Source organism: Geotrypetes seraphini, chromosome 1 (assembly GCF_902459505.1).
Source record: "Geotrypetes seraphini chromosome 1, aGeoSer1.1, whole genome shotgun sequence".
Lineage (NCBI taxonomy): Eukaryota > Metazoa > Chordata > Amphibia > Gymnophiona > Dermophiidae > Geotrypetes > Geotrypetes seraphini.
Genome location: NC_047084.1, coordinates 300,555,491 through 300,576,622, shown reverse-complemented (window position 1 = coordinate 300,576,622; position 21,132 = coordinate 300,555,491). Strand labels below are relative to the sequence as shown.

The 21,132-nt window shown below is 49.6% G+C and overlaps 1 protein-coding gene across 10 annotated transcripts in view; it reads left to right on the top strand.

The window, feature by feature from the left end:
* LOC117364991 (programmed cell death protein 4-like) overlaps positions 1–21,132 on the top strand; it is an 80,353-nt gene that overhangs the window by 32,552 nt on the left and 26,669 nt on the right. For all 10 annotated transcript variants that reach the window (XM_033954852.1, XM_033954816.1, XM_033954807.1 and 7 more), the window contains 5 exons: positions 322–419; positions 845–958; positions 1,222–1,443; positions 1,989–2,086; positions 15,404–15,518. In XM_033954852.1, the coding sequence (XP_033810743.1) occupies positions 322–419; positions 845–958; positions 1,222–1,443; positions 1,989–2,086; positions 15,404–15,518 (647 nt within the window). The remainder of the gene's footprint in view (positions 1–321; positions 420–844; positions 959–1,221; positions 1,444–1,988; positions 2,087–15,403; positions 15,519–21,132) is intronic.

Here is a 21,132-nt window from a genome sequence, read left to right as displayed (position 1 = left end):
CTAGTTCTAGGGGGGGTTCTCTTTGATTTTTTGCCAGGGACTAGTGACCTGGATTGGCCACTGTGAAGACGGGCTACTGGGCTAGATTGACCATTTGTCTGACCTAGTAAGGCTATTCTTGTGTTCTTATGATGACCTTTGGACTAGTCCAGTGATTACAATTCAGACTGAATGTCACAGTGTGTTGTGGAATCAATACTGAATTGCAGCAATACTGTGGTCTTCCACAGTTTACAGAGAAATTTCAACCAGCCTTATAAACCCCCCACCCAAAGAAAATTAATGCTCTTCCTCTTCCCCTCCCCCCGACTCCTCTTTTAGGTGGTGCTGGAGGAAAGGGGGTGTGGGGCGCCCCAGGAGTGGTGTATGGATACCAGGAGCCTGATGCTCGTGATCCCAATTATGATGAGTCTGCACAGGTATGATGTGCCACAGAGAGCTGAGTCAGGGTAGGCATGACTGTTTTAGTCTGCAAACACTGGTAGAACAGCACTGTGTAAAGAGGGGTGTGCACCTGCTTGAGACTGAGATAATATAGACAAGTAGCCATCTGGCCTTATCTTGTTAATATGTACTCAGCGATAGTCTTCTTGGTACTCCTTTTCATGACCCCAGGAGTTTGGCTTAGCATTCTGAATAAAACAATATAGGAAATTTTTGCTGGGCACAGAGAGCCTGTTTCAAAAAAAAAAAAAAAAATTTCCTGTTATTCCATCAATAAGTAGAATAGTGTCTGCTTTTCCTGTTGAAAGTAAAGAAGTGATACCACTGCCAGAATGGGGGTTTGGATGCAGAGAGGACTGTACAAGTGAAATTTTCACTTATAATCTTCATTTTCTCTCAGGGTGACACAGTGTATCAGAAGGTTGTTCCTGAGCTTGATGAAAAGGATCTGGAAAAGAACATTCACCCCATAGTGCTGGAGTACTTTGAGCATGGGGACACCAGCGAGGTTATTGTGAGTATCTGTGTTTTTGATGCATCTTGCCTGGAAAAGACATGAGGCTGCAGAATAGGTATAGAAGGGATGAGAGAGCCTGTTTTGTTTTATTAGTTTTGGTTTGTGAATCTGAAAGGACAATTTTTCAGTTTGTTGAAAAGTTTAGTAGGTTCGTATTTTAGTTCTGTGAGGAAAAATTATCTACCAGGAGAATGTTCTAGTTCAGAATGGAATGATGTTGTTTGCAGATGGGATGATACTGGCTTCTTGTTCTCACACAGGCTTTGTTGAAAGAACTGAATCTGGGAGGGAAGAAATGTGAGTTTCCCTCACTTGCTGTCTCCCTCTCCTTGGAAGGGAAGGCAAGTCGCCGAGAACTCACATCAAGGCTGCTCTCGGATCTTGTAGGCAAAATAATGACTTCAGAGGACATTGCTAAAGCTTTTGACAAAATGTTAAAAGACCTGCCTGACCTCATTTTGGACACACCAGAAGCTCCACAAGTGAGTGTGCATGTTGGGGAAATAGAGCAGAGGTTGGATTAGTAGAGAAGAGAGATGATGTTGAGTTCTGGAGTAGAATGAATTCTCTTCAGAGAGTGGGCAGTCGCAAACCATTGCTCTCTTTGCAAACATGTGACAGGAGTAAATTCAGGCAGCAGAACGGGGTAGGCTTTTGAGACTATGACCGTTGTCCCAGACCCACTCTGTTCTACATGGCAACTAGAGATGTTAGAGGGGAAGGGAGAGAAGTTAATTTGTACTCCCTCCATCAATCAAAATGGTTTTTTGCTAACAGCCTGTTTGGTAGTTTTTGTAGGTGAAGGAAAGACTGCCTGTTGAAGGTGTTCAGTGAGATGCTTCTAGATAGATGGGTATTACTTCCAGAGGAGAATCGAACAGGAGGGAAAGCATAGTGTCTGTGCTTCTTTGGAAGGGTGAAATGAAATAGCTTTTACTAGGACATGCTATTTCGACTTCATTCAGTTAGATATGTAGGAAACTCTTGGTTATGTCATACTCTGACCATCCTCTTTCCCTGTGTTTAGATGTTGGGGCAGTTCATTGCTAGAGCATTAGCAGACCATGCTTTGCCTCTGGACTTTCTGGATCGTTATAAACGCCGGGTGGATTGCGAGCATGCAAGGTAAGTAAGGGAATAGAACAAAAACTTTGGAATTGGGAGGGGGGGGGTGGTAAGAGCAAATGAATGCCACATGGAAAGCAAGAAACAAGAACCAGCAGACAGCTCAGTTAAAAGTTGTGAGGCTCATGGTTCAGGTGAACCTGGGCTCAATAAAAACTGGCTAAGAAAGAAGGCACTGATACCAGATAAGGGGATGAGCACTTCTATTTGGGTGTATGCAATGACTTGAACTTTGTTGGAGCCAGTTGTGAGACTGTTGCACTATTAAGAATATGTGCATGCAAAATTGAGTGAGAGAAATATTATTATCCCAGGACAAGCAGGCATGATATTCTCACATGTGGGTGACGTCATCTACTGAGCCCCAGCGCGGACAGCTTTTCAAGCAAACTTGATTGAAGTTTCAAGTTTGCTACACTGCACCACGCATGTGCATGCCTTCTTGCCCACTAGAGGGCGCATCCCCACCTCGTGGTCCTCAGTTCAGTTTTTTCCGCGGAGCCAGAAGCCCTGTGGAAATTGTGCTCTTCGAATTTAGCCTTCTGACACCGCGGCTGTGCGTTATTTCACGGTCGCTGTGCTTGATTTGCTTTTCTTTCTTTCTTTTCTTTTAGTTTTCGTCGAAAAAAAAAGTATTTTGGTTCTGCTCCGGGGGCTCCCGGTAGCCGCGGCCGCGGGACCTCGTTCGTTCCCGGCCGGGTTTTGTGTCCATGTCCCGTCCCTTGACGGGCTTTAAAAAGTGCACCCGGTGCGATCGGCTGCTCTCAATTACCTATCCTCACCGGTGGTGCTTGGTGTGTTTGGGTCCTGAGCATCCTACCGACTCCTGTGATAGGTGCTCAACTTTTCAGTCTAGAGCTCTCCGCCGACGCCATGCCTGGATGGCGGAGCTCTTCTCTGCGGACCCCGCGGCGGGGAAGGCCTCGACGTCGGCTTCGGCCCTGGCCTTGACCTCGGCCTCCGGTCCCTCGACCTCGCCTCGACCCTCGACTTCCTCCAAGCCTGCTGCCTCGACCAAGCCTGCTTCGGGTAAGTCCTCTCTTCCTTCCTCGACTCCAGGGTCAGCGAAGAAGCCATCCTCGGGCTCCTCGACTGCGGGTGGGTCGTCCTGGTTCACGGAAGTTTTGCCCCCCACATTTCGCCCCCAGCAATTCGCCCCTCACATTTCGCCCCCCACATTTCGCCCCCAGGTATGTTTCGCCCCCGGAAGTTTCGCCCCCACACATTTCGCCCCCCGGATGTTTTGCCCCCACACATTTCGCCCCCCGCACATTTCGCCCCTGCCTTTGAGGGGAAAAAGAAATCCGTCTCGGAGCGCGCCTGACTCGGAGCGCGCCTGACTTTTCTTTTTCAGGCGCTGCTGATGTGGAGTTTCCGCAATGAAAGTGAAATGCTCATCACCCCCCTCCCTCCCGCGCAAATCCTTACCTCACGGGCCCTCAGTCCAGCTGCTGGTGTGCGCGAGCGAAGCCAAGGGGGGGAGGGAGTCGAAGTCTGGCCCCGCCCCCGGGCTTTCCCCTTTTTCGTCCGCGATCCGCTAGGACATGAAGGGGGATCGGGGCTTGGGCCAGAGCGAGACAGCGTCCCGCGAGCATACGCCGCGCGCCTCCGACGAGCCGCAGGTCCGCCGAAAGGGAACATGAGCTTAGTTGCTGCCGTCTCACCTGTTTCACTGCCTGGGCCCCTCCGCGATCCCCGATGGGGTGGGGGCTTTCTTGTGTGCTTTGCCGGGGCTGAGGGGGGGAGGGAAATGGTGATCGTGTGCTCCCTGTCCTGAAGGCGGCGGCGGCGGCTTCTGCTCCGCCTGCGAGTGCCCGCTTGGCAGCCTGCCATGGACGGCTGTGCTGCCGCCGGGGCGGGCTCCAGAGGGAATCGGTGCCTATGCTGGAGCAGGAAGAGGGGTCTCCGTCCCCAGCCCCGTCTCCCCCGACCCCGCCGCTGTCCCCCTCTCCTGGGTCGAGGAAGCAGCACGGGGTGAAGAGGCATCACCACAAGCACAACCTAGTTTCGGGGGCCAGAGGGAGGGAGTGGGTGTTGTCAGGACTAACATGGCAGAGGAAAGGCCCTGCCAGGGCTGGCCGAAAGCAGCCTGTTTACGGCACTGCCTCTGCTCACAGGCTGCCACTACTGCTTCGGGTAAGTGAGGGTAAGAGGCAGTGGGATTGTCAGGATCGGCGGCCGCTGCTGCTTCAGAGTGCTGGAACCATAAGTGGGGAGGGGAGGAGAGAAAGTGACCCATACCAGAAAAGAGGGTGGGAAGGAACAGATGCTGGACCTACAATTGGGGGTGGGGTAGGGGAAAGATAAAGAGAGGAAAAGAATGACTCAGACCAGAAAGGGGAGGTGGGAAGGGAGACAAAGTTAGAGTGAGAGAGAGAGAACGGAGGAACGCTCAGGGGCAAAATGTGCAGTACACATAATCCAACGCTCAGGGGCGAAATGTGCGGGGGCGAAATGTGTGGGGGCGAAATGTGTGGGGGCGAAACATACCTGGGGGCGAAATGTGGGGGGCGAAATGTGAGGGGCGAATTGCTGGGGGCGAAATGTGGGGGGCGAACCTTCCGGATCCCGGTCGTCCTCTGCCCCGCCCCGAGTTGCAAAGCCCAGTGCCCCGAGGGAATACTCGAGACCGAGGTCGCCCTCCAGGGAGCACTCCTCGGCCCTGGACCTGCCTGCCATGATGGGGGTTCCGGTCTTCCAGGACTTGCTCCGAGCGCTGATTGCCTTGGAGCTGTCCGGGGCCCTCACGCACCTGCAGCAGGCTTCGGCCTCGACTGCTCCGGCCTCGACTGCCCCAGCGTCGGCGGCCTCGGTCTCTGTGCCTTCGGCTTCGGCCCCCGGGGGTTGGCCGTCCTCGACCCCGACCTTGCCCTCGACCTCGGTTGACCAGCCTGAGAGGAGTGTCAGGCCTCGGGACAAGGTGCGTCGGGTTCGGAGGATCTCTTCCACGTCCTCTTCCTCGAGGTCCTCCCGGGGCTCTTCGCCCTCGGGTCGGCCTTGGACGAGGCGTCGGCCGAGGAAACCTAAGCGTTCTCGCGCTTCCCCTCGGAGACGCGGTTGCTCCTCGCCGACCGGGGGTGAGACATTGCGTGTCTCGGAGCTCCGCCTCGACAATCCGAGGCTCTTCCGCACCCCTGGGGGAAGGGGTTCGAGAGACTCCTCGCCGAGGCGCAGGGGAAGGACCTCGGTTTCTCATACCCCGGGGACTTCCCCCAAGGGCTCCTCGGGGCATAGGCGGTCCCCGACCCCTTCGAGGTCCTCGGCACGGCCTCCTGGGGATCGGGGTCTGGTAGGGAGCCTCGGTATTCCCGCGAGGCCTCCCCCTCTTTCTTGGCGGCTCGGACCTCGCGTACTCCTTCCCCGCCAGCGAGGCCCTCTTCCTTTTCAAAATTTGTGCAGGATATGGTGCGGGCCTTGGACCTGGACTTGCTTGCTGGGTCTCAATATACGAAGGAGTTTTTGGAGGAACAAGACCTGCCCACTCCCCCGAGAGAAACTCCTCGTCTGCCTCTCAATAAGATCCTCCACCAGACCTTCCTGAGAAATTTAGACTCCCCTCTTACAGTCACAGCGGTGCCTTCTAAGATGGAGTCCAAATACCGGACCATATCGTGGAAGGGCTTCGATAAGGCACAACTGTCTCACCAGTCGTTGCTGGTGGAGTCGGCGCTGAAAAAGTCGCAGCCCGCTAAGGTTTCGGCGGCGGTCCCGCCCGGACGGGAGGGGCAGACCCTGGACAAGTTTGGTCGTCGCCTCTATTCCAACTCATTGATGGCTACCAGGGTCCTTAATTATGCCTTTACGTCCACGTTCATGTCCAACTTACCTCAGCTGCGTCTATACCTGTTTCACGCTGTCTACGACGCATTTGAACTGGCCTCCAGGGTATCCGCCTTTGCCGTGGCGATGCGCCGGCTGGCTTGGCTACTTACCCTGGATATGGACCCGAACTTGCAGGAACGTCTGGCCAATCTACCCTGTGTTGGCTCTGACTTATTTGATGAGTCCCTGGAGGCAGCGACCAAACGTCTGTCGGAACAGGAGCGCTCTCTTGCCTCCTTGGTCTGTCCTAAACCTCGGGCCCCGCCGCAGAAGCCCTTTCGGCCTCCCCCGCGGCGATACCCCCAGAAGTCAACGCCGGCCTTCTCTAGGCCTCCGCCCCGCCGCCCACCGCAGCAGGGTAGGGGAGGCCAACAAAAATCTCAGGCGCAGGGGACGCCCAAGCCGGCGCCGTCCTTTTGACGGGATGTGCGGATGGGGGCGGGCCCCCTCCGCGCTCTCGCCAAACCCCCTTCCTATAGGGGGTCGACTCCGAGCCTTTTCTGCGGCCTGGACCGGGATCACATCAGATGCTTGGGTGCTCCGGATTATCTCCGAGGGCTACTCGCTCAATTTCTTGATCACGCCGCCGGAACATCCGCCGGCTGCTTACCCTTTCAGCCAAACCCAACTTCCCCTTCTTCTCACGGAAGCGAGGGCCTTGTTGAGCCTTCGGGCGGTGGAACCTGTACCCCCCGACCAACGGGGGCGGGGGTTTTACTCCCGTTACTTTTTGGTCCCAAAGAAGACAGGGGACTTACGCCCCATTTTGGACCTCCGGAAGCTCAACAAGTTCCTAGTCCGGGAGAAGTTCCATATGTTGTCACTTCCGGTGTTGTATCCTCTTTTGGAGGAAGGGGATTGGATGTGCTCCCTAGACTTAAAGGAAGCATATACTCATGTTCCGGTGCATCCCGCCTTCCGCAAATTCTTACGGTTTCAAGTGGGGGAGTTGCACCTTCAATACCGGGTCCTCCCCTTCGGACTGGCTTCATCCCCTCAAGTCTTCACGAAGTGTATGGTGGTGGTCGCTGCAGCCCTGAGATCTCGGGGGCTACAGGTCTTTCCCTACCTGGACGATTGGCTGATCAAAGCGTCGACCAGGGAGGGGGTTATCTCAGCGACCCAACAGACTATCATCTTCCTTCAACGTCTGGGGTTCGAAGTGAACTTTCCCAAGTCTCATTTGTGCCCGACTCAATCCCTTCAGTTTATTGGAGCTGTGCTGGACACGGTTCGCCTTCGTTCGTTCCTCCCCCCTCCTCGGTTGGGGGCCCTACTTCGATTGAGTCGTCAGGTCTCGCTGATGCCTGTAGTATCGGCTCAGCGCATGATGGTTCTTCTGGGGCACATGGCATCGACGGTCCACGTTACTCCGTTCGCCTGCTTGCATCTGAGGCTTCCTCAGTGGACCTTGGCCTCGCAGTGGCATCAGGATCGCGACCCAGTATCTCGTCCAATAACGGTGACTCCTTCTTTGAGACGCTCGCTCCGTTGGTAGACCAACTCTTCCAATCTTTCCGGGGGTTTGCTCTTTCTCGTTCCTCCGCATCGCAAGGTCCTGACCACGGACTCCTCGGAGTACGCTTGGGGGGCTCATCTCGACGGTCTGCGGACTCAGGGTCTATGGTCGGCAGAGGACCGCCTTTGTCACATCAATGTGTTGGAGCTTCGGGCCATTTTTCTGGCGGCTCGAGCGTTCTGCCACTTGCTACACGATCAGGTAGTCCTCATGCGGACAGACAACCAGGTGGCAATGTATTATGTAAACAAACAGGGCGGAACGGGCTCTTGGTCTCTGTGCCTGGAAGCCCTGCGCCTTTGGGAATGGGCGGTCTCCCAGAACATATTCCTGCGTGCGGTTTATATTCAGGGAGAGAGGAACTGTCTGGCAGACAAACTCAGTCGTCTTCTCCAGCCGCACAAGTGGTCGCTGAACTCCCGGGTTCTACGCGAGGTCTTCGACCGCTGGGGGACTCCTCAGGTGGATCTGTTTGCCTCCCCGGAGACTCACAAACTGCCCCTCTATTGTTCTCGGATGTACTCCCGGGACCATCTCGAGGCCGATGCCTTCCTTCTCGACTGGGAGGGGAGGTTCCTTTATGCGTTCCCTCCTTTTCCTCTGATCTTGAGAACGTTGGTACATCTCAAATCGACCAGGGCCACTATGATTCTCATTGCACCTCGTTGGCCCAGACAGCACTGGTTCTCCCTGCTCCTTCAACTCAGTGTAAGGGAACCTCTGCTTCTGCCTGTTTTTCCCTCTCTGCTGTCTCAGAGTCGGGGTTCGCTGTTACATCCCAATCTTCAGTCTTTACATCTGACCGCTTGGTTCCTTTCCCCTTGACTTCGGTTCCTGTTTCTCAGTCGGTGAGGGAGATTTTGGAAGCCTCGCGCAAGGTCTCGACTAGGCTTTGTTATTCCCAGAAGTGGGCCAGATTTTCATCCTGGTGCTCCTCGAACCATCTGGACCCGAGTTCGGTTCCAGTGTCTTCGGTGCTGGAATATTTGTTGCATCTGTCTAAGTCTGGGCTGAAGACGACTTCCATTCGGGTGCATCTCAGTGCCATTGCGGCGTTCCATCAGCATATCGAGGGTCGGTCTCTTTCTCTTCATCCTCTGGTAACTCGTTTCATAAGGGGTCTCGTGAATGTTCATCCTCCTCTGAAACCTCCTCCTGTAGTTTGGGATCTTAATGTGGTATTAGCTCAACTGATGAAGCCGCCTTTTGAGCCTATCGACAAATCTCATCTTAAGTTTCTCACTTGGAAGGTGGTCTTTTTGCTTGCGCTCACATCCGCTCGTTGGTTGCGGATCCACCTTTTACTGTGTTTCATCATGACAAGGTGGTTCTTCGCACCCATCCTAAATTTTTACCTAAGGTTGTGTCTGATTTCCACCTCAATCAGTCCATTGTTCTTCCGGTGTTCTTCCCGAAGCCCCACTCTCACCCTGGTGAGGCGGCGCTTCACACGCTTGACTGTAAGAGGGCGTTGGCCTTTTATCTCCAACGTACCAAGTCTCATCGGAAGGTTCCTCAATTGTTTTTGTCCTTTGATCCTAATCGGTTGGGACATCCTGTTTCCAAGCGCACCTTGTCCAACTGGTTGGCTGCTTGTATTTCTTTTTGCTACGCTCAGGCTGGTCTCACGCTCCATGGTCGAGTCACGGGGCATAAGGTCCGGGCTATGGCAGCTTCTGTTGCTTTCCTCCGGTCTACTCCTGTGGAGGATATATGTAAAGCTGCCACTTGGTCTTCGGTTCATACGTTCACCTCCCACTACTGTCTGGACACTTTGTCCAGAAGCGACGGCCGGTTTGGCCAGTCGGTGTTACGTAACCTGTTTTCCTAAATTGCCATCCTCCCACCTGCCCTTTTTTGGTTGGCTTGGAGGTCACCCACATGTGAGAATATCATGCCTGCTTGTCCTGGGATAAAGCACAGTTACTTACCGTAACAGGTGTTATCCAGGGACAGCAGGCATATATTCTCACAACCCGCCCTCCTCCCCGGGGATGGCTTCTTTGCTGGTTATGGAACTGAGGACCACGAGGTGGGGATGCGCCCTCTAGTGGGCAAGAAGGCATGCACATGCGTGGTGCAGTGTAGCAAACTTGAAACTTCAATCAAGTTTGCTTGAAAAGCTGTCCTCGCTGGGGCTCCGTAGATGACGTCACCCACATGTGAGAATATATGCCTGCTGTCCCTGGATAACACCTGTTACGGTAAGTAACTGTGCTTTCTTGTACAATCCCCTTTTATTCTGGGACCAGTGGGTTATGCATCTCTTGCTGCCAGGCACTGTAGGAAACCTCAGATAATTGAAGTCTTAATTCCTCCCTCTGACAACATACCTTGGAGCATGCCCCTTGGACACCAGTCTTGTCCTCCTACAAGCCAGCCTATATGAGCTTATATTTTCTGCTTGTGTTCTTTTGGTAGTTTTCAGGATTTTCTTTCATGGTTTTGCCCTCTTGATTTAGAGGTTCTCTGCGGGGATGTCCTTGTAGCGGGAGATTGCAGACTGTTGGAGAACATCTGCATCTGGGGGGTTCCCTGCTCTGCAGTAGGCCCCCTAGACAGCCTGCAAGTCAGATCGGGACTCTGGGATCGGGAGTTAGCTCACCCCAGGTTCACTTGCTAGTGGGTGTAACGCAGGCTGAGTGGTTCCGTGGAGGTGCGACCGGAATCAGAGCCGGACTGCATGTCTCCACCAGGTAGTTGCGCGATGTATTCAAGGGTGGTGGAGATCACCGGCCATGGTGATCGGGCTGGTGGGGCAGTTAGAAGACTTGAAATCCAGATTCCTGAGGCTTTAGATCTCCCTACATGCTGTTTCCAGCATTGCCTGCAGGTTCTCTCAGACTGCACTTGGAACAGTGAGTAACAGACTGACACCAGCCTATTTTAGCGATTTGGGGGGATCTTAAAAAGGGGGTTTTGGGTGGTTTCCCTGCATGCCCTACCCCTCCCCACCTCTAAAATCCCCAAATCGCTGTCTTTTAGGGATCTCTGTTCCTTTCTCTGGCTATTTTAGTGCAAAATCGGCACCTGCAGCAACCATTTTGGATTTTTCCTGATTTGAATAAAACTATATTTTTCATAGTTAGGAACTTCATTTTGCTCCAACCTTCACAAATGGCTTCCCCAGGACAGGATGGGATGAATTCATATCTTGTTTGCAGCGGATGGCTGTCGGATGCGCAGCCGTGTTTCATATGTGCTGCGGCCCATGAGGAGAGTGAAATTTGCACAGATGCGGTGCCTTCTACCTCCAAGGAGACCCTACTTGAGCCTTCTACCCCAATTTAGGTAAAAATCACATCCGGGGGCCCTCAGGAGAGCGCTGGTGGTGTATTGACAAAACGCAAGCGCAGTTCTGGAGAAAAGCCTCATAAGTCTTCCAAACACTCCAAGTCTGAGTCATACAGGGCGGCTCTTGCCGAGGGAGACCTTTTTCCCTCGGATTTTGTGACTATGCTCTATCAGGCATACTTGGTTAAGAAGTCCATGCGTCTGGGCCGTCCGTAGGGACTATGCCTCTGTTGGACCCATGTCTTTCACTTTGTTCCCCAGCGGGGACCCAGGAGCAGAAAAGGGGTGATGCCTGCAATTGAGTCGGGCACTCTCTCGATTCCTCTGCTTTCGCAGGGAGGTTTGGTGGCATCCGCAGATGTGATGAATCTGGTGGAGCTCCGCAATCATGACCCATGTGAGTCACGGGACCTGGATGACAATCCCATAGTGCACAGGTTTTTCAAATCCGCTCGTCTTGAGGACTTCATTACGGAATCCTTGCAGGAATTAAAGCTGCAATCGGATCAGCCGGTCCAGGCAGAATGTTCTCTTATGAGTGATCAGAGGCAGCTTACTGCCTCCTTTCCTGATAATCCCGATGTGGTAGTATCCTGTCGGAGATTTGGAATAACCCCGAGGGTCCTTTGAAGTGCGCTCAAGCCATGGCAAGGCTTTACCCCATGGCAGTCAGTTTTACCAAGTGCTTTGTTTCTCCGAAGGTGGATTCAGCTGTGGCTCAGGTCACCAAGCGTATTTCCCTCCCTACTGATTGAAAGATGTTCAGGACAGGTGGGTGGATTTCATCCTTAAACGCCTGTTTGATTTGGCTGCGGCCAGTGTCAAAGCAGCGACGGCGTGCCACTCCAAACTACGACATGACCCTGACACTGTGGTGCTGCGTGATTTGGATTTTCTCATCTCCAGGGTGGATTATGTGGCTGATGCATTATATGACACATTGAAAGTTTTTGCCAAGATGGACACTTATTCGGTGTCCGCCCGGAGGATACTGTGGATCAGGTGGTGGTCTGGGGACTCCTCATCCTAAGGCCACCTTGAGCAGGTTGTCCATTAAGGGACAGCTTCTGTTCGGCCAGGGTCTGGATGACCTTATGGCAGATGTATATGATCGCAAACCCAAGGCTTTGCCCAGGAATAGGTCCTATCCTTCCAGGCATTCGAGGCATTCTAATTTTCGTCCATTTCGATGTCCTCACCAGTACTCTGGTCCTCCCTCTTCAGGGCAGAGGTACCCTTAGTCTTCCAGGCCACGTTTTGGGAGGTCTGACCGTCAGCAGGTCTTAAATAGACGTCCAGCAGCTCCTCCTAAGAAACAGTTCTGACGCCAGCCCCTCTCCTGTGCAGCAGGTGCAGCTGTCAGCCTTCCTGGCGGAATGGGAGACTATCGTGTCCAACTGTTGGGTCTTGGAGGTACCCCGCTACAGGCTCAAATTGGAGTTTCTCTGTCCTCTCTCTGAGTATTTTCTGGATTACCCTGCAGGCCGCTTTGGGTGCAGGCCATGGTCCACTGACTTATAGATCTTGCAGCAATCGTGCCCATGCCAGAGGGCGACTTGGGTTCAAAGAGAGATACTCGATATACTTCATCATTCCATAGCAAGGCTCCTAAGATTGGAGACCAAGTGGTCAATGTGGCACAGAAGGTGTCCCGCTTCCACATGGAGATAGTGCATTCCGTCATTGCTTCAGTGACACCTGGGGAGTTTCTGGCCTCCCTGGACCTCACGGAGGAGTATCAAGTTCAAGTTTCAAGTTTATTAAAAATCTGATAAAACGCTAATCATAAATTCTAAGCATTTAACAATATAAAATTTAAAACGGGGTCCGTTAACAAACTTTTAATGACATAACATTACTTACATGGAACAATAGGATGGTGGGGAGAAATACAATTTAAAAGAGAGCACAATTAAGGATAATAACATAGGAAAAGGGAAAAAATAAATTTTGTATAGGAAATGAATTTTTATATTGAAAATGAGCTAGAAAAGTTGCACAGACCAATTAACAGTCATATGCATCTTTAAATAAAAAGCTTTTAAGGCCGCCCTTGAATTTATCTAAATTCTGTTCAGACCTTAAATATGATGGTAACAATTTCCATGTTGTTGGGGCTATCGTTGTAAAAGAAGAGGCCCTATGGATACTAATAATTTTTAGGGATGGGACATGAAGAAGATGCTGTGAAATGGATCTTAATGTTCTCGGAGGATCGTGTGGAATCAGATATTTATGGATAAAAGTGGGTTCCTTGGTTTTCATGGTTTTGTAGGTGATTAAAGCAATTTTGTAAGTGATACGGTGATGGATAGGTAGCCAGTGAGCACTTTTTAACAAGGGAGTAACGTGATCAATTTTTTTTATTGGTAATAATTTTTATTGCTGTATTTTGGATTAAATGTAAATGTCAGATGTGTTTTTGACAGACTTCTTTAAGCAGTGAATTGCAGTAGTCAAGTTTGAAAATTATGAGTGAGTGCATTAATCAAGTTTCAATCAATCAAGTTTATTAGGATTTGATATACCACTTATCAAGGTTATCTAAGTGGTTTTACAATCAGGTACTCAAGCATTTTCCCTCTCTGTCCCGGTGGGCTCACAATCTATCTAACGTACCTGGGGCTATGGAGGACTGAGTGACTTGCCCAGGGTCACAATGAGCAGCGCGGGGTTTGAACCCACAACCCCAGGGTGCTGAGGCTGTAGATCCAACCACTGCGCCACACACTCCCCCAATTAAAATATTAAGGGACTGAGAGTCAATAATGTTGGCTATGGATTTAATCATTCTGAGTTTCCAGAAACACTTCTTTACAACTGCACTGATTTGAAAATGGTAAGATAATTTATTGTCAAGGATTTTGATAGAACTGACAAGGTTTATTGGTTGGTTATTGATAGTTATTGGTGAAATTAGGTTAATATTTTCTTTCCACGGAAAGAGAAGACAATTAGTTTTTGTGATATTTAACGAAAGCATATTATCATTAAGCCAATGGCTAATCTTGTTAAGCTTTAGATTGATAAGGCTGATGTCATCATCATTAGAGTATATCCATATCCCCATCTTCCGGCACACAGGATGTTTCTGCGGTTTCACGTCCTGAAGCAGCACTTTCAGTTTGCAGCTCTTCCCTTCAGATTGGAGATGGCGCCTAGGATTTTCTCCAAGGTGATGGTGTTTCTACTCTCTGGGTGTCCTGGTCCATCCATATCCGGATGATTGGCTGATCAGGGTTCCCTCTCTGGCCAAGGGGATCCAGGCAGTCCAGCAAGTGGTTCATTTGCTGCAGCGTCTGGGCTGGGTGATCAACCTTTGGGAGAGTCACTTGGAGTCCACATAGGATTTGGAGTACCTTGGTGTTCGCTTTCACACGGGGCAGAACAAAGATTTCCTCCCCGTGTCCCGTCGAAAGAAGATTTAGAAAAGTTATCAGAGACCTTCTGACCACTCTGACCCAACGGCCTGTCAGTATCTCTAGGTCCTGGGGCTCATGGTGGTGACGATCAAGGTAGTTCTGTGGGCCAGAGCCAGACTACGTCTTCTGCAGGAGGCTCTGTTGTCCCCATGGAATCTGAAGCGGGACCCATTGCATGCCCTCCTGCTCTGGATGGCAGTGGCACGCAGCAGCATGGAGTGGTAGGTTGTGTCCCCTATTGCTGGCCAGGGGCCTTCCACAGCAGAAGGAAGGCTCCGGTGGGGAAGGCCACGAAACAGCCAGTTAAGAGCGCTGCTGCCACTATTTTTGGAGGCCTTGGAGAGGAGTTATGTCAGGTCTCACTAGGGTGGGGGGTCGCTAAATTGACGAGTCCATTTTTTTTTCAGCAAATTGGGCAGCACTAGTGTCAGAGATGGAGTCGGAGAGTGTTAAGGACATTCGGGAGGGGCTTGGGGGGGTCAATCTTAACTAGGGCTTATTTTTGGGGTAGGGCTTATATTAGGAGCATCTTTAAAAATCATGCTAGGGCTTATTTTCGGGGAAACACGGTAGATGTCAGATCCTTAGGTTCTCTGCAGAATACTATAGGTATTTTTCTATCATGTCCTGGGACTTTATTAAAATGTATAATATGTGTAGCATCCAAAACCTCTTCCAAAGAAATTGAGTTAAAATACAAGAAAGATTAAAGATATCTAAGAAAGCTTCCACATCAGTAATAGTAGCATTCAATTCTGAAGTATTAAAGGCTTTATAGTAGTTCTGACAAATGTGAAGAATGTCTGTATTTGAATGAGCAACAAAGTTATCCTTTAGATTAATAACTAAAGTTACTTTAAAGCCTTCCAATTTTTATGTTCAGCGTACTATCTCGGACCACATGATAACATAGTTTACATAATTACTGAAAGAGAGAATATTTTTAAACACATAACTCCAGCAGTAATCTTATTAAATTATTTTTAATGTACATAAAAGGGCAACGTGTGTGAAATTATATCCTACTGCATAAGTTGCATTAATGCATATTAGTAAACCAGGCTCTAAGTTTGTACCTAAAATAATGAAGGGTGAAGTGATTTTCTCAGTCAGTGAGAGAAGCAAGATTTGAACTCTAACTTCCCTGGTTCACAGTCTCCCCCTTTAATTGCTAGTTCTGACTGATGTTTTTTGTTCTTCAGGCAGGCTATTTCTGTGAGTACCCCAAGACTTGCTGATTTTCTGTTTCTTCTTATACAGAGCTGCCTTGGATCGAGCTGCTGTGCTGCTGAGCATCAAACGGGAAATAATTCGATTAGACAACGTCTGGGGAGTGGGTGGAGGCCAGAGGCCTGTGAAACATCTCATTAAAGAGGTGAGGATATCTCCTACCCCTTGTTCGGAGAATGATAATTAGTAGGAAGTCAATTTGTAGAATTACAGTTGGCAGAATGAAACAATTGGTAGGATGAAAATTGCCAAGGGACCAGGCTGATGGGAGTCCTACAGAATCCGCAGTTGCCTACTACCTGGATGTCAGAGGGGACCGACAGGAGTCCCCAGGAATCTGTTGAACGATCATTGGCAGGATACAACAGTTGGTAGGGCGACAACCGGTAGAATGAACATTGGTAGCGTAAGTGGTAGAATGATCATTGGTAGCATAGGCATTGGAATGGGGGAACATGAGGGCCATAGCCTCCCCAAATATTGCCACACGAATGGGGCCAACAGGAGTCTCACAAAATCCGCAGCGGTCTGCTACCTGGAAGCCTTCCCTCTGATGTCAGATTCAGCCGATGGAAGTCACGTGGAATTCGCCTGGGCTTCCTACCGGGAAGCCTTCCCTCTAACCTCAGAGGGAAGGCTTGAGGGGCAGCTGCAAGCAGCGTTTAGGAAAGGGAGAATTGTTGGATGTGTGAGTGAGAGGGAAAGAGATGGTGCACATGGGGAAAGAAAGAAGAATTGTTGGGCAGAGGGAGGGAGAGAATTATTAGATGTGGTGGTGGGAGAGGAGTGAGGTAGAGATGCATGGGAAAGAGAGATGAGAGGGAGAAATGTTGGCTGTGGTGGTAGAGCGGGAACAGTGGGACAGATGGAAAGGGATGCAAGAAGGAGGAATGTTGGCGTAGGGAATGGAGGAAGAGGTTTGGCATAGTGGAGAGAGGTGATAAAGGAGAAATGTTGGGCATGGAGCTAGTGAGCAGGGGTGAAAGATGGTCCACACGATACGGGGGATGAGAGAGGATGAAAAGTTGGATGTGGCAGTAGAAGGGGGTAGGAGAGATGCATCCTGGATCTCTCTCTCTCTCTCTTTCCCCACTCCCTTTGCAGCAAGGGAGGGAATGAGAAAAATAGAGAAGGTGAGCAGTGAGAGAGAGGGAAACATCTTGGGCAGGGTTTGGGGCGGAGCTTTTGCCCCACCCCCCTTCCCCCAACAAAAAAACATTATGCTGCCTATCTCCAAACAAACCTCAGATAACTGAAGACCAATCATGGGTCTGAAGTTGATCAACGCGGCACTAAAAGTACCCTGATTCAGAATGGAGACATTTGTTCAGTCATAGCTTTGGTGGCACTGGGGAAATTTGTAGCCTCACTGGAGTTGACAGAGGCTTACTTGCATATTCCCATATTTCTGGCTCTCAGGAAGTTCCTGAGGTTCTATGTACTGGAGAGACCAACTCTCGGCACTGTTATTCTAATCTAATCTGGTATTTGTGCGTTGCGCATACCTGTGCAGGCTCAAGGCGACTTACAGTGTAACGAGAAAAGGATAAATATAACATGGAGGGGAAGAAAGGGGGAAGAAGGGGAGATTCAGTCTGGCAACATCTCAAACCTTCATTAAGATGATGTTCATTGCAGCAGTGCACTTGTGCAAAGCAGGGATCCAGGTGCAAAGAAAGCAGAGAAGGTGACCAGTGGTGCTCAATATTTTTATTGTAGTCAAGACTCGAGATGTCATGTTTTGGCCAGAGGGCCTGCCTCAGGGGTCTACAAACCAATTCAAGGTAGAGATGCAAAGAAACATGTACGTGTTGAGTCTTAACTACAATAAAAATATTGAGCACCACTGGTCGCCTTCTCTGTTTTCTTTGTGTCTCTACCTTGATAAGATAGAATCTCCTGTTGGTATGTACAGGGATCCAGGTGTATCAGAGTCTCGTCCAAGGCTGATGGTGAGCAAGCAGTGGCACAAATGCTTCAACTGGTGGAGGACCTGTGTTGGATCATCAAACTTTCTATTGTTGACACCTATTGTTGACATTATTTTCAATATCATCGGATTCAGTTTTTGTGCAAGAAAGGAATCCATCCATTGTGAATGTCACAGAATTTCTGGAATCCTCCCTTGAGTTGGTAACTCAGAGAACCACTTTGTTGGTGACTTTTGCTCTAAATTGGATTGGTCCATGGTACTTAAATATTATTTTCATGTTATGGAGGAAAAGTTTCTGGGCTTAAAAATTCATATATTTCCTGATATATCTAAAATTACTCAAAAACGACTATAGGAATTTTTGGCTTTGAGGCCTAAATCTCAAGTATTGAGTCTGAAATTTAATTTACGTTTTCCTTGTTCTCATGTGATGTGAAATAAGTTTTTCATGTTTTTTGAGCCCAAGCAACTTGTTAAATTTATTGTGGCCAGAGAAGAATTAAGGCTCCAAATAACTATTCCAGAAACTACTAAGGCCGGCTTGATGAAATGAGCTGGAAGGATGTGTCTGTATTCTAATATATATTGCCTTTGCAATGTTTCCTTTTCTTCAATCTCTCTAGATTGTGGACAAATTGTTATGTTTAAATGATTTTTATTATTCCAGCAGTAAGAAGCAAATACAAACAGTAGTACCATTCAGGAAATAACATTTTCAACAATATAATCAGTTCCCCTCCCATCCCCCCTCCCCAAGAATCCATGGCCAGTCCAACAGCTGAGAGTGGGAATAAAATCTTAAAGATTCAAAAGTCTACTGCGAGCACGCGGTGTGAGGTCCTGCCAGAAGTGCTCCCACACCTGACAAAATTTGCGACCCGGGCCAAGAGTCAAGTCTCCCACCATGCGTCTCTCCAGTGTTGCGTGCACTATCATTAGGGATCTCCATTGTGCATATGACGGGGGATCACGGGAGAGCCAGTTGGTGAGGAAAAGGGCTCTGGAGATAAATGCTGACATTCCCCTGGGTTTGGGCGAGGCTATATTATAAAATCCAAATAACGCCCTCGGTTGCGGAAGCCATCGCCTTCCCAAAAGTGATGTGGTATATAGGCCAAGATGTCTCCAAAACTGTTGGATTGCGGGGCAGGCCCAAAACATGTGACTCAAAGATGCGTGAGCCTGATTGCATTTCGGGCAAGAATGCGACGCAGTAATCCCCATCCAGGCTGCACGTTCCGGTGGAATGTAAAGTCTAAGAACAATTTTCAATTGCATTTCCCAGTGAGTAATATTGGGTGACACCTTATGAATGTTCTTCAGGACCCGTTGTAACTGTTGAGCAGTCAACTGGCAATGCAAGTCCTCAGCCCACGCTGTCGCTAATATATCCAAATTTGTACTTGGTTGGCAATCCCGGATCCCCACAATATGAAATCGTAGAGGAATCCTCTGTTGGGCTGAAAGGCTGAAGAGTTCTGAAAGCGCCTCCCTGCAGACTTCAGTAAGGGCAGCCACTGGGAGAGACTGAACATAGTGACGGATCTGGTAAAAGGCGAAGAGATTATTAGCCTGTAGGTCAAAAGTTCGTTGCAGCTCGGCAAATGTGACCAGGCTCCCCTCCTCCGAAAACAGGTGAAAAAGATATTGTAGACCTTGTGCTTGCCACCTAAGAAAGGTGGCATTTTGCATGCCCGGCTGGAAAGCTGCATTGTGGACAAATTGTTAATGTTTTCCTTAATGTTCTTATTGTTGAAATAGTAGTTTCTTTATTTCAGTTGTCACAATGGTTTTTTCTTTGTGATTATATATTTTATAATTATAAAAATAAAATTCAAAAATAATTTTTGGAAGAGCCGACACAATCCCTTGAGTACTTGGGGATCTGCTTCAACACAGTAGAAGGTTGTGTTTTTATTTCCAGAGCCAAATGAAGTTAAAAAGCCAGATTTTGAGGATCCTGGTGAAGCCAGCTTCAATGTTTTGGCACTATGTACAGGTATTGGGGTCAATGGTAGCAACCATCTACGCACTCTTCAGAACACGCTATTGTCCCATTGATCTCCAGATGCCGCTGACTTGGACAGTGGGGGTGCATCAAAGTTTGTGTTGGTTCAAAAAGCTTACCTCTAAAAGGAAATAGTCCTTAAACAGATTAGAGCTGTGAACCATTCATCTAGCGCTGCAGATATCGGAGAACACTCTGTAAGACAAAGCAGTCAGGGTTTTCTCAAACAGTATCACAGCTGTGGCATACATCAACAGGCAGGGAGGCACCAAGAGTGCCTTGTTGAGACTGGAGGCCCAGTTGTTTGCTGGGCAGACGTCCCCCTACAGGCTTTATCAGTAGCACTTGTAGCAGGAATGGACAATATACAGGCTGTGCAGTGACATAGCGAGGGTGAGTGATGCCCCTCTCCTGCCCCATCCCGACCCCCCCTGCCGTGCACACGCCCCCTTCCCTTCCCCTTTACCTTTCTAATTTTCCAGGCACAAGCAATCTCACAAACTTGCTGCCTGCGTCATGTTGGTTATCCCTTTGATGTCACTTCCTAGGCCCAGAAGTGACATCAGAGAGGTGACACCGACGCAGGCAGCAAATTTGCAATGCTGCTTGTGCAGGAAAAATTAAAGAGGTACAAGGGAAGGGAATAGCAGCATGCGCACGGCAGGAGAGGGGGCCAGAGAGGTGAATGGGTGTCAGTGTTTCTACCAAGCTCATGCCCAGGGTGGACTGTCCCCCGCACTCCTCTTACTACACCACTGAGGCCAAGTATCTCAGCTAGCAGACGCTGGACCTGGGGGCGTGGTCTGTGTCCCAGTAGGCCTTCGACAGCATTGTACGTGGATGGAGGCAGCAGATGTTCATTCTGATTGCATTGACAGCCAGCAGCAACAACAACAAAAAAGTCTTTCATTTCTTCAGCCGAAGATTTGAGCCTGAAAGCACCAGTATGGACATTCTAGTACAACCTTGGCCAGAGAAAGGGCTGTTGTACGTGTTTCCCCTGTGGCCCAGGATAGGCTGGGTTATTCAAATAATAGCGACCCACCCGGGTTGGTAATCCTGGTTGGTCTAACTTGGCCGTGGTGCACAAATCTGGTTCATCTAGGCTCTTGAGCGTGCACTTGGTGCAGAAGGGCTACTCGGAGGTGGTCATAGCTACCCTCTTAAGATCTAAGAAACTGGCGATTGTAGTGACCTATGCTAAGGCTTGGAAAATGTTTCAGCACTGGTGTGCTAAGCAGAATGTGGAGTCTTTGAAGGCTCCAATGTCGGTGGTCCTGGCGTTTCTTCAGGATAGGCTTGAGGAAGGGGCCTGGTGGTTGGTTCCGTCAAAATGCAGATGACAGGCATCTCATGCTTTAGGGCTCAAGTGAAGAAAGTTTATTTGGCCTCTCATCCTGATGTAGCCAGATTTTGAAGGGAGCATTTTGGTTGTATCCTCCTGCACAACAAATGTTCCCAGCATGGAATATTAACATGGTTTTGAATGCCCTCAGTAAGGCCTCATACGAGAACTTACAAGAGGCGTCGCTGATTGACCTTGCCAATAAGATCCTAGTAGCTATTCACCTTAACAAGAAGGGTCTTGGAACTGTAGGCTCTGTCATGCAGAAAGCCTTTTCTCAGACCTTATAGTAAAAACTGTGTTTTTAGTGGTTATCAATTCTGTGAGAAGTGTTTCAGAGCTAGAGGCCTTGCTCTATAGAGTGCCATTCCTTTGGTTCTCAGACATTTGAGTCTCAGTACAAACAGTCTTGTCCTTTTTGCCGAAGGTAGTTTCTGCCTTCCATGTTAATCAAGAGGTTTGGCTGCCTGCAT